The sequence below is a fragment of the Pristis pectinata genome, chromosome 20, assembly GCF_009764475.1.
Source record: "Pristis pectinata isolate sPriPec2 chromosome 20, sPriPec2.1.pri, whole genome shotgun sequence".
NCBI classification, from domain to species: Eukaryota; Metazoa; Chordata; class Chondrichthyes; order Rhinopristiformes; family Pristidae; genus Pristis; species Pristis pectinata.
The window spans coordinates 31182264-31199460 of record NC_067424.1 but is presented as its reverse complement, the minus strand read 5'-3'; the positions used below and the strand labels follow the sequence as shown (position 1 = coordinate 31199460).

Here is a 17197-nt window from a genome sequence, read left to right as displayed (position 1 = left end):
TGGACTGTTACTGCAAAATAAATTAATGGAAACGGCAAATAATTGATGAAGATTTGTTTTCCTTTATGTCTAAAATGTAACCTTAATGCAATGGTGGAAAATTTACATCAGCAAATAATCCAACCTATCGGTATCTTTCAGCATTCTTCCCTGTGCCAATTGTACAGTTGGAATTGTTCCCATCCCATCTGTAACATTAATGTGGATGGATTAAAATGTCAATTGAGAAAAGAAGAGTTGTTCCATCTAAAATTTCTTTGTATCTACCTCTCTTTCTTCTTCTCTCTCTCTTTATCCCTCTTCCACATGCATGTTTTATTCCTGTTTTTTTTTCTCTTTATTCCTAAGTGCAGGAGTAGGCCACTTGGCCCATCGAACCTGATCTTTCACTTATCAAGATCTTGGCTGATCTTCTGCCTTAACACCACTTACCTGAACTACCTCCATATCCCTTGATCCTCTTAATGTGCAGAAATCAGACAAATCTGTTTTGAATCAACTCAATGACTGAACCTCCACTGCCCACAGCAGCAGATAATTCTAAAGATTTGCCACATTCTGTGTGAAGAAATGTCTTCTCATCTCTATCCTGTTGGCATTGTGGTTGGCACAACACCGTGGGCCAAAGGGCCTGCTCCTGTGCTGTTTTGTCCTATTTTCTATGTTCTAAATGGCAGGCTCCTTTTTCTGAGACTGTAATCCCTGGTTCTCAACTCCATACCAAGGGGAATATTCATCCCAGCATCCAGCCTGTGGAGCCTTGTCTCCTCTTGTTCTTCTAAACTCGAGAGAATACAGAACCAGTGTACTCACCCTCCCCTTGTATGATGAACCCTCCATCCTCACACACACTCCCTTCTACATTTCCCTTTATCCCTTTCTCATCACTGTGCAGAATGAGGGCCTACACTCACTTGACTTTAGAAGAAAGAGAAGTGGTCAAAATACTTCAGAGGCTTGGTCGGGCAGATCCAGGGGTGATGTTTCTGCGGGCTGACATGTCTAGAACCAGCAGTAACAGTCTCAAAATAAGTGGCTGGCCATTCTGGACAGAGATGGGAAGAAATTTCTTCACCCAGAGGAACCTTTGTTTTTTTATTTTATCCATGAGACCTATGGAGACGTCTGTAGGTGAATAGACAATACAAGACAGATTTTTAGATATCAATAGAATCAAGAGGTATAGAGTTGGTGTGGGAAAGTGGTGCAGAGGACGAAGATCTTATGGTGGTTCAGGTTCAAGGGGCTGCAAAATCTACTGCTACGCTTGTTGAGTATCTTTCCTATGGGAGAGGGAAGGAGGGCTTGTGCCGGAAGACCCAACCGAGGTCTGTTCTATGTTTAGAAGTAAGGGGTGAGAGTGTAAGGGTGAAGGTGGGATGATGTGGTGGGTGGTGGGAAGATGATTGGGGGTCTTTGCTGTGGTCAGAGATGGGTGGGGTGGGTGCAGATGTACAGTCAGGGCCAGGCATCTGCTCAGGAGAAGGCCTGGCAGGGGAAGTGGAACCTCAAAGGGAATTCAGAAAGGGGAAGTTGGAAAAGTAATAAGCAAAATAATTAATCATAGAACATAGAACAGTACAGCACAGAACAGGCCCTTCTGCCCACAATGTTGTGCCAACATAGCTATTCCTTCCTACAGAATGCCAATATCCCTCTATTTTCCTCTCATTCATGTGCCCATCCAAGCCCCTCTTAAAAGCCCCCAGTGAGTTTGCCTCCACCACCCTATCAGGCAACACATTCCAGGCATCCACCACTCTCTCAGTAAAAAACGTACCCTTCACATCTGTTCTGAACCTACCCCCTCTCACCTTAAATGCATGCCCGGATTCAGGGTTTCAACCTGAAATGTCGTCAGTTCCTTTACCCCTACAAATGCTGCTCGACCCACTGAGTTCCTCCAGCAGATTTTTGGTTGCTCCAGATTCCAGGATCAGCAGTCTCATGTGTCTCCAAGCAAAGTAATTAGGTGGCAAAATCAAAGTCATTCAGTCAAAGAGGTCAAAGTATAGAAAGATGATAAAATGACAAAAGTTAAGGTGCTGCATGTGAATGCTCACAGCATTCTCAAGACAAATGGCACAGATAGAAACACATGGATATGTTCTACGTGCCTTGGAGAAATTTGATGAAAGGACAGACGTGATTGTAAAGGAAGGGCAAAGCTCGATAAGTAAGGGAGGAGATCAGTACAGTGAGGAGAAATGATCTTGGCTTGATTACAATGTAGAACTAGAATCAATTTGGGTCAAGCTAATGAATCACAAAGGGTAGAAAACATTGGTAGGATTTATAATAGATTGCAATATTGCACATGGCATAAATCAGGAATTAGAGGTGCATGCAACAGGGACAATACAGTAATCATGGGATACTTTAACCTACATGTCGACTGGATGAATTAAATTTGTTGTAATAAGGTGGAAGATGACTTCATGGAACATCTGTGTGATGCTTTACTCAATTAATAAGTAACAGACTCGAAGGGCTTGCATAGATATGTAAAAAGGGAAAGGACTAGTGAAGGCTGTAGAAAGGGTGGATAATGTAGAAGGATCCTCGCCAGGGTCAGTATGGGTGGAAGTTAGGAACAGGAAGGGAGCAGTTACTCTACTCGGAGTATTCTATAGGCCCCCCAGTAGCAGTAGGGACAATGAGGAGCAGATTGGGAGGCAGATTTTGGAAAGATGCAAAAATAACAGGGTTATTATCGTGGGAGACCAACTTCCCAAATATTGATTGGCACCTGCTTAGTGCCAAAGGTTTAGACAGGGTGGAGTTTATTAAGTTTGTCCAGGACAGATTCCTGTCACAGTATGTTGACAGGCCGACTAGAGGGAATGCCACATTAGATCTAGTTTTAGGTAATGAACCAGGTCGGGTGACAGATCTATCGGTGGGTAAACATTTGGGGGACAGGACCACTGCTCCATAATCTTTAGCATCGTCATGGACAGGGACAGGAGCAAAGAGGACGGGAAGATATTTAATTGGGGAAAGGCAAATTATGAGGCTATAAGGTGAGAACTTGAGAGTGTAAATTAGGATGACATTTTTGAAGGGAAATGTACTGTGGAGATGTGGTCGATGTTCAGGGATCTCTTGCAGGATGTAAGGGATAAATTTATCCCGGTGAGGCAGAGAAGGAATGGCAGGGTGAAGGAACCATGGGTGACAAGAGAGGTGGAATGACTAGTTGAGAAGAAGAAGGCAGCATACATAAGGTGTAAGCAGCAAGGATCAGATAGGGCTCGTGAGGAATATAGAGTAGCAAGGAAGGAACTTAAGAAGGGGCTGAGGAGAGCAAGAAGGGGACATGAAAAGGCTTTGGCGAGTAGGGTTAAGGAGAATTCCAAGGCTTTTTTCTTGTATGTGAAGAGCAGAAGGATGGCTAGAGTAAAGGTAGGTCTGATTAGAGACAAAGGTGGGAAGATGTGCCTGGAAGCTGTGGAAGTGGGTGAGGTTCTCAATGAATACTTCTCTTCAGTATTCACCAAGGAGAGGGGTTTTGATGACGCTGAGGACAGTGTTGGTAAGGGTAATGCTCTAGAGCAGGTTGATATCAAGAGAGAGGATGTGTTGGAGCTGTTAGAAAATATTGGGACAGATAAGTCCCCGGGGCCTGAAGGAATACTTCCCAGGCTACTTCGTGAGGTGAGGGAGGAGATTGCTGAACCATTGGCTAGGATCTTTGAGTCCTCGTTGTCCATGAGGATGGTACCGGAGGATTGGAGGGTGGCAAATGTTGTCCCCTTATTCAAAAAAGGTAGTCAGGATAGTCCAGGGAATTACAGACAAGTGAGCCTTACATCTGTGGTGTGTAAGCTGCTAGAAATGATTCTAAGAGATAGGATCTATGAGCATTTAGAGAATCATGGACTGATTAGGGACAGCTAGCATGGCTTTGTGAAGGGAAGATCTTGCCTCACAAGCCTGATAGGGTTCTTTGAGGAGGTGACCAGGAAGATTGACGAGGGTAGTGCAGTAGATGTGGTCTACATGGATTTTAGTAAGGCGTTTGACAAGGTTCCACATGGTAGGCTTCTTCAGGAGGTCAGAGGCCCAGGGATCCAGAGAGGCTTGGCCATGTGGATTCAGAATTGGCTTGCCTGTAGAAAGCAGAGGGTAGTGGTGGAGGGAATGTATTCAGATTGGAGGGCTGTGACTAGTGGTATCCCATAGGGATCGGTTCTTGGACCTCTACTTTTTGTGATAATGACTTAGATGAGGGGGTGGAAGGGTGGGTTAGCAAGTTTGCAGATGACACAAAGATCGGTGGTGTTGTGGATAGTGTGGAGGGCTGTCGAAGCTTACAGAGGGATATTGATAAGATGCAGAGCTGGCATGACAAGTGGCAGATGGAGTTCAATCCTGAGAAGTGTGAGGTGGTACACTTTGGAAGGACAAACTCCAAGGCGGAGTACAAGGTAAATGGCAGGCTTCTGGGTAGTGTGGAGGAGCAGAGGGATCTGGGGGTTCATATCCACAGATCACTGAAAGTTGCCTCACAGGTGGATAGGGTAGTTAAGAAAGCTTATGGGATGTTAGCTTTCTTAAGTCATGGGATCGAGTTTAAGAGCCGCGAAGTAATGGTGCAGCTTTACAAAACTCTGGTTAGACCACACTTAGAGTACTGTGTCCAGTTCTGGTTGCCTCATTATAGGAAGGATGTGGAGGCGTTAGAGAGGGTGAAGAGGAGATTTACCAAGATGCTGCCCGGATTAGAGAGTATGGATTATGAGGAGAGACTAAAGGATCTAGGGCTTTACTCACTGGAGAGAAGGAGGATGAGGGGAGACATGATAGAGGTATACAAAATATGAAGAGGAATAGATAGAGTAGACAGCCAGCGCCTCTTTCCCAGGGCACCAATGCTCGATACAAGAAGGAATGGCTTTAAGGTAATAGGTGGGAAGTTCAAGGGAGATGTCAGAGGGAGGTTTTTTTACCCAGAGAGTGGTTGGTGCATGGAATGTGCTGCCTGGGGTGGTGGTGGAGGCAGATACGTTGGTCAAGTTCAAGAGTTTGTTAGATAAGCATATGGAGGAATTTAAGATTGAGGGATATGTGGGAGGGAGGGGTTAGATAGTCTTAGATGTGGTTTGAAGGTCGGCACAACATGGTGGGCCGAAAGACCTGTATTGTGCTGTATTGTTCTACGGTTCTATGGTAAGGCAAGTGTGGTCCCCTTACAGAAGGAGAAAGGAGCATTTATAATGGGAAATATTGAAATGGCAGAAGAATTATACAGTCACTCTACATCTGTCTTCACAGAAGAAGTCATACAAAACCTGTCAGGTGTATTAGAGTATCAAAGGTCTAAGTAAGAACGAGAAACTGGAAGGACCAAGTATTTGTGAGAGAAGTAGTACTGAAGATGTTGGTGAGCTGGAAAACTGATCATTCCCAAGGACCCGATTTATGTCCCAGTGTTGAAAGAGGCAGCTTTAGAGATGCTCTGATTCTGGAATAGGTGCTGTGGATTGATGGGTGGCAAACATGACCCTATTATTTAAGATCGGTGAGAGAGAGAAAGTAGGGAACTACTGACCTAACGTCAGTAGTAGGGAAAATGCTGGAGTCTATAACAAATGATTTAAAGACAGAACACCTTGAAAAGAATAATATGATTGAGCACAACAACATGGCTTTACGAAAGGGAAATCAGCCTTGACTAATCTTCTGGAGTTCTTTGAGGATGTGACTAGTAGAATAGATAAGTGGAATCAGTGGATTTAGAATTTTAGAAGGCGTTCGATAAGGTCATGCACAGGAAGTTGGAGAACAAAGTTATAGCTCATGGAATTGGAGGTAAAAATGAATTGGGAATTGCTTATCGGATGGAAAGCAAAGAGTTGCCTCCCCTCCTTTACCTCTCGCTGTCTTGGTGTAGCAGCCAGCATAATTGAAGACCCCACTCACCCGGGACATCCTCTCTTCTCTCCTTTTCCATCAAGTAGAAGATACAAGAGCCTGGGGGCACGTACCACTGTGCCCCCAGACTTCTACCCCACTGTGATAAGACTATTGTATGGTTCCTTATACGATGACTAACCCAATGTAAATGAACTGTGTAATGAATTGACCTGTACAATCGGTATGCAAGACAAGTTTTTCACTGTACCTCGGTACAGGTGACAATAATATACCAATACCAATACCAAATGGATTGTTCTCAGGTTGGCAGGCTGTCTCTAGTAGGGTACTGCTGTGATTGGAGCTTTGGCTCAAGTGTTTAACAATTTCTATCAACGATTTGGCTGTGGGGATCAGATGTCATATTTTGAAGTTTGTTGATGATACTGAACTAGGTGGGATTTTGAGTATTGAGGAAGATATAAAGGGGATTCAACGGGATATGGACAAACTGAATGAGAGGACAGAAATCTAGTAGATGGAATATAGTGTGAAAAATGTGAAGTTATCCACTTTGGTGCACATAACAGAAAAGCAATGTATCTATTAAATGGTGGTGTTAACATTCAAAGAACCTGGGTGTGTTTGTTCACAAGTTGCTGAAGGTGCAGCAAGCAATTAAGATGCCAAATGTTGTGTTAGATTTTATTATGAGAGGATTTGAATATAGGAATTAGGTAGTTTTATTGCAGATGTGTGGGGCCTTGGTGAAACTGAATTAGGAGTGTTGTGTACAGTGCCGGTCTCCATATCTAAGAACAGATGTACTTGCCATTGAAGAAGTAAAGATTGACTAGACTAGTTCCAGGGATATGGGGTTTGGTGCTTGAGAAAATATTGTGCAGACCTGGACTGTGTTCTTTGGAGTTTAAAAGAATAAAAGATCTTATTGAAATATACCCAGTTCTTAAAGGGGATTTGTGGGGGGTGGGTGGGGGGGGGCAGTGGTGTGGGTGGGTGTCGATGTTGCGGAGGACGGTTGAGATTTGTGCTTTGATTGGGTGTGGGAGGATGACCAGGGATGGTGCTGTGGTTGGGGGTGGTCCAGGGTAGACAGGAACTGTGCTATAGTCAAGGTGGAAGGACAGTCAGGGCCTGTGCTGTGGTTGGGTTGTGGGGATGATTGGAGTCTGTGGTCTGGTCGGGATGGGAGGACAGTTGTGGTCTGTGTGGTGGTTGGGGTGGTGTAGGACAGTCAGGGTCTGTGCGAGGATTGTGGTGGGAGAGGATGATCAGGGCCTGTGCATTGGAGTCATTTGGGCCAGCGATGGCTGAGATCCCTGGCGGACATGGTCAGGGCAAGATTTTGTTGGGGATTGGGGGGGGGTGGAAATGATTGTCAGGGATCGGGAGGGATGATGGGGTAAATGGCAACGAAGGACTGCATCAGAAGCCGTGGGGGAATCAGGGGGATTGCTTGGAGTCTGAAGAGTTGGGAAATTCAGGGAGCCAGGAACTGATGGACTGGGCCAAATTGGAAGACCAAATGGATGAAAGGTAAGGGTCTAAACTCAACATGGGTCCCAAACCAGTGCCCCACTGATTAAAAGTGGCTGTCAGAGTGACCAAAGACAGGCAACTGAGTGTAATATTCCCTTTAATTCTCCAAAAGATCTCTTAACAGGGGCATGACATCATCCCGCACCCCCCTAATGAGGAAGACATGCCTCCTGGAAGTGCTTATTCGAATATCCAGGCTGACTCCAACCACCCAGAAATGGTCATTGTGCACTTCACTCAAAATAAACTACCTTCAGTCACGCAATGCGAGAAAGAATCAGCATTATGTGATCGAAGTTCTAATCCCCTCTGTCCTGACCCACTGTACGAGTTGCATGCATTTAGGTGCCAAAGGAATCAGGCATTCATGCGTAGGGTTTTGTTTAGTGTTTAATCAATGTGATGTGCATTGAGTGGTACACTGGTGCTGAAAATAGCAGTCAAGCTCCTTGCTCACTTTGTGTCACAGTGTAAAGCAATCGATGGTGAATGGCACTCTGTTTTCTATCTCTCCTGTTGTTTTTTTTTTAAATTTCCATCAGCTTCAGTTATTACCCTGAAATTAAATAACCATTCACTCCATGGTCCACTCGCTATGCCTGATGGGACAAGAAAACAATTAGTGTTGAGAGCAGATTACAGTTGTGCAAGTAGTTGGTGAAACCACACTTGGAGTATTGTGCACAGTTCTGGTCGCCCAACTATAGGGAGGGAGTCATTAAGCTGGAAAGGGTGCAGAAAAGGTTCATGAAGATGTTATAGGGACTGGAGGGCTTGAGTTACATGGAGAAGCTGGATAGGCCGGGACTTTTTCCCCTGGAGCTTAGAAGGCTGAGCAGTGACATTGCTTGGGATGTGTAAAATCATAAGGGGCGTAGATAAGTTGGTTGGTCACAGTCCAGAGGACAGAGATTTAAAGAGAGAGGGGAAAGATTTGAAAGGGAACTGAGGGGCAACCTTTTCACACAGAGAGTGGTGGATATATGGAATGAGCTGCCAGAGGAAGCTGTAAAGGCGGATGCAATTACAATGTTTAAAAGACATTTAGCCAGGTATATGGATAGAAAAGGTTTAGAGGGATATGGGCCAAACACAGGCAAATGGAACTAACTCGGATGGACATCTTGGTCGGCATGGACAAGTTGGGCCGAAGGGCCTGTTTCTGTGCTGTATGACTCTATGACTCTAAATTAACCCAAAAAAGCACCAAGGAAGGGATAAAAATAACTCATTCCTTGATCAACGGCCTCTGAACACAATGTCTTACACACTGGTACCCACTCAGAGCAGTCTGAATGCTCACAGGTACAGACCCACCTATACTTCACTCGGGCTGCACACTTCTGTGCCAGGAACCTGGCGTGAGCCCCTGCCCTCTCTGCTGCCTCTTCGCCCCACGGGAGACAAAGTGCAGAGGCTGCTGGTGAGGGCTGGGGTTGGGTGGGCTGGGGGAGTGGTGAGTCCCCTCAGTGCTGAGACATGGGGGGTGTCAGGGCTGACACGGTAACTGTGGCACATTGCTGGGGACTGGCAGAACCTGCCTCTTGTGATGACAGACAGCCAGAGGCCACAGTTATCCTGCAGAGAAATCACCAGGCTGGAGAGATACATACAACAAAAGAAAGAGTAGGGGAGGCAACAGCTTCCGTCACGTCCAACAGGTGGCAATGGGAGAGATGGCAGGATCCAGGTGGTCCATCAACACAACGACTGGTGCAGTGGGCTCTCAGCAATGTCCTGCATTCACCTGTTACCAGGGTTACCTCAGCCCCAATCTCAGCGCTGAGCTGCCACCTTGCCTGCCCTGGTGCATCCAATGTTATCCTTCATAGGCAGCTATTGTGCATGGCACAGTCCACACTGAGATCGGTTTAACCCTTTCATTGCTGAAGGAGTGCCAGAGCAGAGGGTTGGATCCTCAACTGGATTCCCTGACTCCTTTTAGCACTGATTCCAGTCATGCTCTCATTCCTTGGAACACATACGGAGTGCCAACTGAGATTCCACTGTATCTGCTTGGAGTATGAGTATTGACTTCTGCTCTAACCCCCTCATCTTTGTGCTCAGAGTTATCGTCCTTTAGGAACCCTGCTCCTTGTGAGGCAGGCACGGTAGTGTAGCAGTTAGCATAATGCTATTACAGCGCCAGTGACCTGGGTTCAATTCCTGCCACTGTCTGTAAGGAGTTTGTACGTTCTCCCCGTGTCTGCATGGGTTTCCTCTGGGTGCTCCGGTTTCCTCCCACATTCCAAAGATGCACGGGTCAGGAAGTTGCGGGCATGCTATATTAGTGCCAGAAGTGTGGCGCCACTTGCGGGCTGCCTCCAGAACACTCTACGCAAAAAAAGATGCATTTCACTGTGTGTTTCGATGTACATGTGACTAATAAGGATATCTTATCTTAGTTAGTTTGCAACTGGCTATCTTCCTCTTGGAGTGAACAATGTTTAAAAGTGTTGGATAAATCTCTACCAGAAACTGGCCCAGTGCATAAATAGAGTTGAAACAAAATGTAGGCAGACTAGCATAAAATTGAGACTGATTGCAAACCCCAGCCTTGTGCACAGCTCACTCCCGGGAAAATGGTCTCCTTGTTTCTCTGGCCACTGCAGGGTCTGCCTCTGATTCCCCCACTATCCATATGGTCTGCAGTAAGCGACCAATATAAAAAAAGTTCATCCTGAATGGTTCATGTGCAGGGGCAAACTGAGGGAAAACAGGTGAGATGCTCAAGGCAATGGCAGAGCCAGTGCTCAACACCATGGCTATGTAGGTGAGCCCACAAGACTAAAAATGGTCTGCTCTTGTGTCGCAAGTACTGAGGTTAATTTTGACAAGCTCTGCACTGTCATTTAGTTCAGCCTTAACAGAGAGAAACAAGGAAACACTGAGATTTGCGCTCAAAATTTGATTTGCTTATTTTCGTTTATTGGAACAATGAAAAAGTGGAGCTCAATCTTTTGTAACGGAGCATTGGCAACCAATTGACCTGGCTTTGTGGGACCAATTTTGCATAAGTCCTGCAAAAATTAACAGGGGCGTGAGTAGGTTGGAGATTGAGAAACTTATCCCACTAGCCAAGGTGCCTGTGACCAGAGGGCATAGGTTTAAGGTAAGAGAGAGGAGACTTAGGGATGGTTTGAGGAAGATCTTTTTTCATCTGGAGGGTAGTTGAAATCTGTAATGCATTGCCTGATGGAGGCAGGCAATCTCACAACATTTAAGTATTTAGATGTGTACTTGAAGTGCCATGCGATAGAAGGCTGCAGGCTGAATGCTGGGAAATGGGATTAGAAGAGGTAGGTAGATGGCCGGCACAAACACAGGGAGCCAAAGGGCCTGTTTCCATGCTGCATGAACCTAAAACTATTTCTAATAGGTTATTGAACGGTTAACCAGACTTTGCTCACAGATTTTCTCTCTGTATTCTCCCCCTTCTGTCCTTTGTCTGTGGCACCTTCTTGTCTCCCACACTTTCCCCCATTCTGTTTCCAGATATCTCGGTCAGCTTGCTTGCAGTGATACTTATTTTCTGTGGACTGGCCCTGGTGGCAGTCTTTCTTTTTGTGTTCTGGAAACTCTGCTGGGTGCCCTGGAAGAACAAGGTTCTCTCTAACACCTCCGTTCCTGGGGATACGGTCAACGTCACTGCCACTGACCAGAGCAAGGAGATGACGGACAAGCCCAAGGAGTCCCCGTCCATGAGCTTCTTGGAAGCAGCCATGAAGATCAGCCACACGTCTCCCGATATTCCAGCAGAAGTCCAAATGTCAATGAAGGATCACATCCTGCGCCACACGCGAATACAGAGACAGACAACAGAGCCGGCCTCATCTTCCAGGTCAGTCTCTCACCTTTGGTCTTGAAGATAGATAACATGTGCATTTTCTTGTCTGGTTAATGTCTCCTTAATCAGCATTCCAGTTTAAAAAGGGCATCAAATCTTTGGGTGAGTTGCTCATGAACTTACCTCAAGTGCAGCTGAAGTCAACCAATTGATTTGGCAATCTATAAATTCAAACACTAAGGCCTTGTTTTTGCACTGGATAATCTGAAAACTGTTTTCTCTCAGAGTGGAATAACAACCTTTAGAAGACACTTGGACAGGTACATGGATAGGAAAGGTTTAGAAAGTTATGGGTCAAATGCAGGCAAATCAGAATCAGATTTATTGTCACTGACTTATATGATGTAAAATTTATTGTTTTGAGGCAGCAGTACAGTGCAAAGAGATAAAATTACTATAAATTACAAAATAAATAAATAGTGCCAAAAAAAGGAATAACAAGGTCATGTTCATGGATTCATGGACCATTGAGAAATCTGTTGGCAGAGGGGAAGAAGCTGTTCCTAAGTCATTGAGTGTGAGTCTTCAGGCTCCTGTACCTCCTCCCCGACGGTAGTAACGTGAAGATGGCATGTCCCGGATGGTGAGCGTCCTTAGTGACAGATGTTCCCTTCTTGAGGCACTGCCCCTTGAAGATGTCCTCAATGGCGGGGAGGGCTGTGCCCATGATGGAGCTGGCTGAGTCTACAACCCCCTGCAGCCTCTTGTGAACCTGTGCATTGGAGCCTCCATACCAGGCTGTGATGCAACCTGTCAGAATGCTCTCCGCCGTACATCTGTAGAAATTTGCAAGTCTTTGGTGACATACCGAATCTCCTCAGCCTCCTGCTGGGACTCGCTTAGATGGGCATCTTGGTCAGCCTGGACCAGATGGGCCAAAGGGCCTGCTTCCATGCTGCATGACTCTATGGAATGTGATTCTGATGTGGAATGTGATTCTGACCATTTCCAGATCAAGCAGAACCACTCTGGAAATGTCACTGGGCGTTTCCAATTGTGGCTTGCCCTAATAGTCCTGACTCGTTTCTGTGTCAGTTGTCCGCAGGATGTGACCATTCCCTGTCCCGTACTCCTTTTGAAGGATAGTTGGACGAATTAGAAAGGGTTTTCCTGGGGGCACCCATTGCTGGGTTCTCTCAGGTCTCCACAGTATAGGACGGTGTCTCCACAGGTGTGTCCCTCAGACCCTGCATCACCCCATTTCTTCACCGCCCCCAAGCCCATGTGGCACTGATATCCCGGCATTCTCCTATCCAACCTATCCTTGACCCTCCTGACCCATCCATCTTCCCCTGATCTCCCACCTCGCACACTATTTCCCATCCTGATTCTTTCCCACTTGTCAGCCAATGCTGATGATGGAGGTCACAACCTTTGCCCCCCACACTCTCCTCAACTTACCTCACTGTCCTTGACCTTGATCTCCATCCCATCTCCTGATGCCATGCTTGTGGGACAATGACTTCATCCCCTGACCCCCACGCCCCCACACACACACCTCGGCCTTGGGCGCTATTGAAATTTGCAGTGGTGGGCACAGGAATGAGACATGCGTTGGTGTAACACTGCTATCATCATGATCACCCATTGCCCTACTGAATGGTGTGGCAAGCACCAGCAGCTGACTGGCCTGCTCCTACTTCTCATGGTCAACCCAACACACCCATTAGTGTGAGAATTTCTAAGTTGTTGTACCCATTGGTGATGTTCACTAGTTGGCGCTGAGTGGGAGAATGCCAAAGACTGAGGCAAGTGATGGTACAATTCTTCTTTGTTATTATAGGCTTGTTTTTTTTAATGCATTAGCACTTTCAACAACATGTATTACTAATGGATTTCTTCCTTTAAGTATCACCCCCTCAACTATTGGGTGGGGAGTGATACATAAATTCTGAACATATATTGAACTCAGTGGTCTAATGAACCCACTGTGTTGGAAATCAGGAGCAACACTGTGTACGTTGTGTATAAACTAACAACCCCCCACGTTGGTTCACAAAGTAACAACACATCACAAGCTGCGGGAAATGAGATTTCTTGCACAGAGTCCATTTTTGCCCAGTTTTAAGCTTTCTGAGATATTGTTTTACTGACAAACCATTGGAGAGAATGTTTTATAGTTTGCTTTGGTTTATTTTTTCAAAGTTGCAAAATGCAATCAAAGAACAAAAGACGGGTACTTATATTTTCTCAAACTTGCCATGACTAACAGGTTATTTTTTTCTGAAACTGTATCTCCCTTGGAGCTCTCAAATTTTTAAAAAGTGTTCCAGTTTTTTTTTAAACTTTCAGAGATGCCTATGGCTAGGATCAACTGCATCAACAGTGCCTCCTTTGGCCACATCATGGAACAGCAGTGAGAAAGTCACAGAGACATAGAGCATGGAAACAGCCTTTTGGCCCACTGTGTCCACAACCACCATCAACCACCCATTTACATTAATCCTACACTAATACAATTTTTAAAAATTCTCCCCACATTCTCATCAACTCCCCCAAAATTCTACCATTCACCTACACATGGGGGTGGTGGGGGCAATTTACAGTGGTTAAATAACCCACCAACCTGCACATCTTTGGGATGTGGCAGGAAGCCAGAGTCCTCAGAGGAAACCCACGTGGTCACAGGGAGAACATGCAAACTCCACACAGACAGCACCGGAGGTCAGGATTGAACTCGGGTCTCTGGTGCTGTAAGGCATTGGCTCTACTGACTGCACCACTGTGCAGCCATAACCCTCTGGTGTTTGGAAGTTTTGGAAGAACTTGCCAACGTAGAAACTCATTTCCAGTACACTGATCATTGTCAGCATTATACAATTGAAAATCCATTTTATTTTTCATTATGAAGTACAATTATGTCCTATTTCTGGAGAATTTTGCCTCTGATCACCGATGTGTGTGATGTTGTAATTTCCCCATGTGACCCTTCTTTTGCAGCATTGTGAGTGAACTCAGAGCATGCTGTCCTGGGACACCCATCATTGGACACTTCTGAGACAACATGGTGATAAAATCGCAGCTGTGAATCTTTGCTCCCTCCAATCTCTAACTCATCCTCCAGACCATTGCTCCATCCCTCCTCTAACCTACTACCCCCACCTTTGCTGCCGCTCCCAACACCCATACCCCACCCCTCCCAACTACTTCACACTCCCAGGGTTGCATGTTGGTACAGCAGTTAGGGGTGCTGCTTCACAGCTCCAAGCACCTGGTTTGACACTGACCTTGGATGGAGTATCCACCCAAGGTCAGTATCTAACTGACTGTGGGATACTGTCACACAGTGCGATAATATCACACTGTGTGGAGTGCATGTGTGCATGCTCTCTCTGTGAACATGTCTGCTTCCACTGGGTGCTCTGGTTTTCTTGTGCACGCCACGTACTGGTACATAAATTAGTGTAGATAAGAGGCAAAAGAATCAAAGGAAATGTAGTGGGGATATGAGAGAGAATTAGTTGCAGGGGTAAAGGGAAATAAGGAGGAGGGAATGAGACTGATGGGATTCCCCTTTTGTGAGCTGGCATGGACCTGATGGGCTGAATGGTTTTCTTCTGCTAGCTGTCCACCACACAATACCTTCCCACCGCAGACAACAGTGATGGTGGAAAGGCCCTGATACAGCATCAGCCCAGCGTGACTCCTGGGCCTGGCCTCGGGAGAAGAGGGCCATTAACACCTTCCCATAGTGTGAAGGTGTGCTGCACCCAGCCCGGTCTCTTCAGACCAAGGCTCACGCTTGGTCACAACTGAATTTTGATGCAAGAGGGCAATAGCCAAAGCAGTTACTTTCCCACCCCAGGGCACCAGTATAGCATAGGACACTGGTTGGGGGTGCACTGGAATTACTAGACAACTGTGCCCACCTTAGTCTGAACACGGGTCAGTTGATCATCTGCCAGGAGAATTCCAAGCGCAAACTGGAAGAACAGCACCTCACTTTCCATTTTGGAACCTTGCAGCCTGATGGCATGAACATTGAATTCTCCCACATTAAGTAATTGAATTTAGGAGCTGTGAGGTATTGTTGCAGTTATATAGGTCCCTGGTCAGACCCCACTTGGAGTATTGGGTTCAGTTCTGATTGCCTCACTACAGGAGGGTGCAGAGGAAATTTACAAGGATGCTGCCTGGAATGTGGAACATACCTTATGAAAGCAGGTTGAGGGAACTTGGCCTTTTCTCCTTGGAGAGACAGAGATTGAGGGAGGACCTGATAGAGGTGTATAAGATGATGAGAGGTATTGATAGGGTAGATAGTCAGAGGCTTTTCCCCAGGGTGGAATTGGTGGCCACAAGAGGACATAGGTTTAAGGTGCTGGGGAGTAGATATAGAGGAGATGTCAGGGGTAAGTCTTTTACTCAGAGAGTGGTGAGTGCATGGAACGGGCTGCCGGAAACGGTGGTGGAGGCGGATACGATAGGGTCTTTCAAGAGACTGTTAGATGGAGCTGAGTAAAATAGAGGGCTATGGGTAAGCCTAGTAATTTCTAGGGTAGGGACATGTTCGGCACAGCTTTGTGGGCCAAAGGGCCTGAATTGTGCTGTAATTGTTCTATGTTTCTATATTTCTAATCCACACCTCCCTTCCCCACAAACCCCCACCATGCTTCTTCTCTTCTTCCTTTTCCTAGCCTCTTTTTTTTCTACCTTTTTCCCCTCTCTCTCCTTACTTTTGACCCATCCCCTGGTGGATCTGCTCTCCCCTCCTCCCCCGCACCTGCCTATCACTTATCTGCATCTACCTATCTCCACCTTGTGCCCACCTCGCCTCCCCTCTTTTGTCCACCTATCACTGCTCTGCTTTTCCTTCTTATATATTGGCCTTCCCCTTTTCCTATCTTCAGTCCTGAAGAAGGGTCCTGACCCGAAACATTGACCGCCTGCTTTACTCCACGGATGCTGCCTGGCCTGCTGAGTTCCTCCAGCATCATCGTGTTTCTCCCCCAAACAAGCTGCTACCTTTGGTCTGCCCTCTCTCTCCATCAAATGTGTGCAGTTTGCACATTCTCTCTGTGACCTCATGGGTTTCCTCCGGGTGCTTTGGATTCCTTCCACACCCCAAAGGCGTGTGGGTTGAGAGGTTAATTGGCCACCTGTGGCTGGTGAACTTGACCCTGACTCGGGGAAGGGATGACCAGGTGGACTGCGTGGGTCACGGCTGATGTTTTCTATGGAGAGCCAATAGCCCAACCACTTGTTGGTGCCCCGCCACTGTGTTACACCAGCGCTGCCCTAACGTGGGCACTGGAACCTCTCACCATCTGTTGGTGTTGTTGCCTTTTCCAACATAATTCCATCCACATCCAACTGAGAGACCAGGGAGTACAGATTCCAAGGGGCCTTTGGCAGGTGCGCTGGGTGACTGCTGAACGGGGGCTTCACAAGGGAAAGTGTAGCACTCAGAGACTGGAACCAAGGCCACGTCTGGGGTTGTTGGGGGCAGGAAAGGTGGTTGTCTAAGGCCAGACAGGGCCTGTGCTCAGGAGCAGTGGGGCAGATGGGTGTTTGAGGCTGGAGGCTGGGTCAGTAGATGAGGATCAAGGCCAGGGTTCAGTGTTGGCTTTCGGAGCTGGGGATGGGCTGGATAGCCAGTGATGGTGGAGGAGAGGTCTCCAGGTCCTGGGCCTGGATGATTAGGAGGTGTAGGCCCTGGACAGTAGGAAGGGCCGTGAGTGGGCAAGATCAGACTGTCAGGGGAAGGGGATGGAAGCCATAAGTGAGGAGTGAAGTCCCAGCCCGGTGCTGCCCTACAAAGACCCAGCTGCCCCATGCCTGCCAATTGATGGTCACTTCTGGACAAACTCATCTAATTTCTCACCTTCCCCACAGTGATAGGCATTGCGTGGGGGAAAATGCAATTTGATGCATGTCTGATGCAGAAATTGCATCAGATACACAGGTGCAACTCACGCCAGGAAATAAAAC

The 17197-nt window shown here is 46.6% G+C and overlaps 1 protein-coding gene across 2 annotated transcripts in view; it reads left to right on the top strand.

The window, feature by feature from the left end:
* The window catches only part of LOC127580947 (synaptotagmin-6-like), a 250704-nt gene that overhangs the window by 122655 nt on the left and 110852 nt on the right, over nucleotides 1-17197 (top strand). For both annotated transcript variants that reach the window (XM_052034943.1, XM_052034942.1), the window contains exon 2: nucleotides 10915-11260. In XM_052034943.1, coding sequence (XP_051890903.1) covers nucleotides 10915-11260 — 346 coding nt within the window. The remainder of the gene's footprint in view (nucleotides 1-10914; nucleotides 11261-17197) is intronic.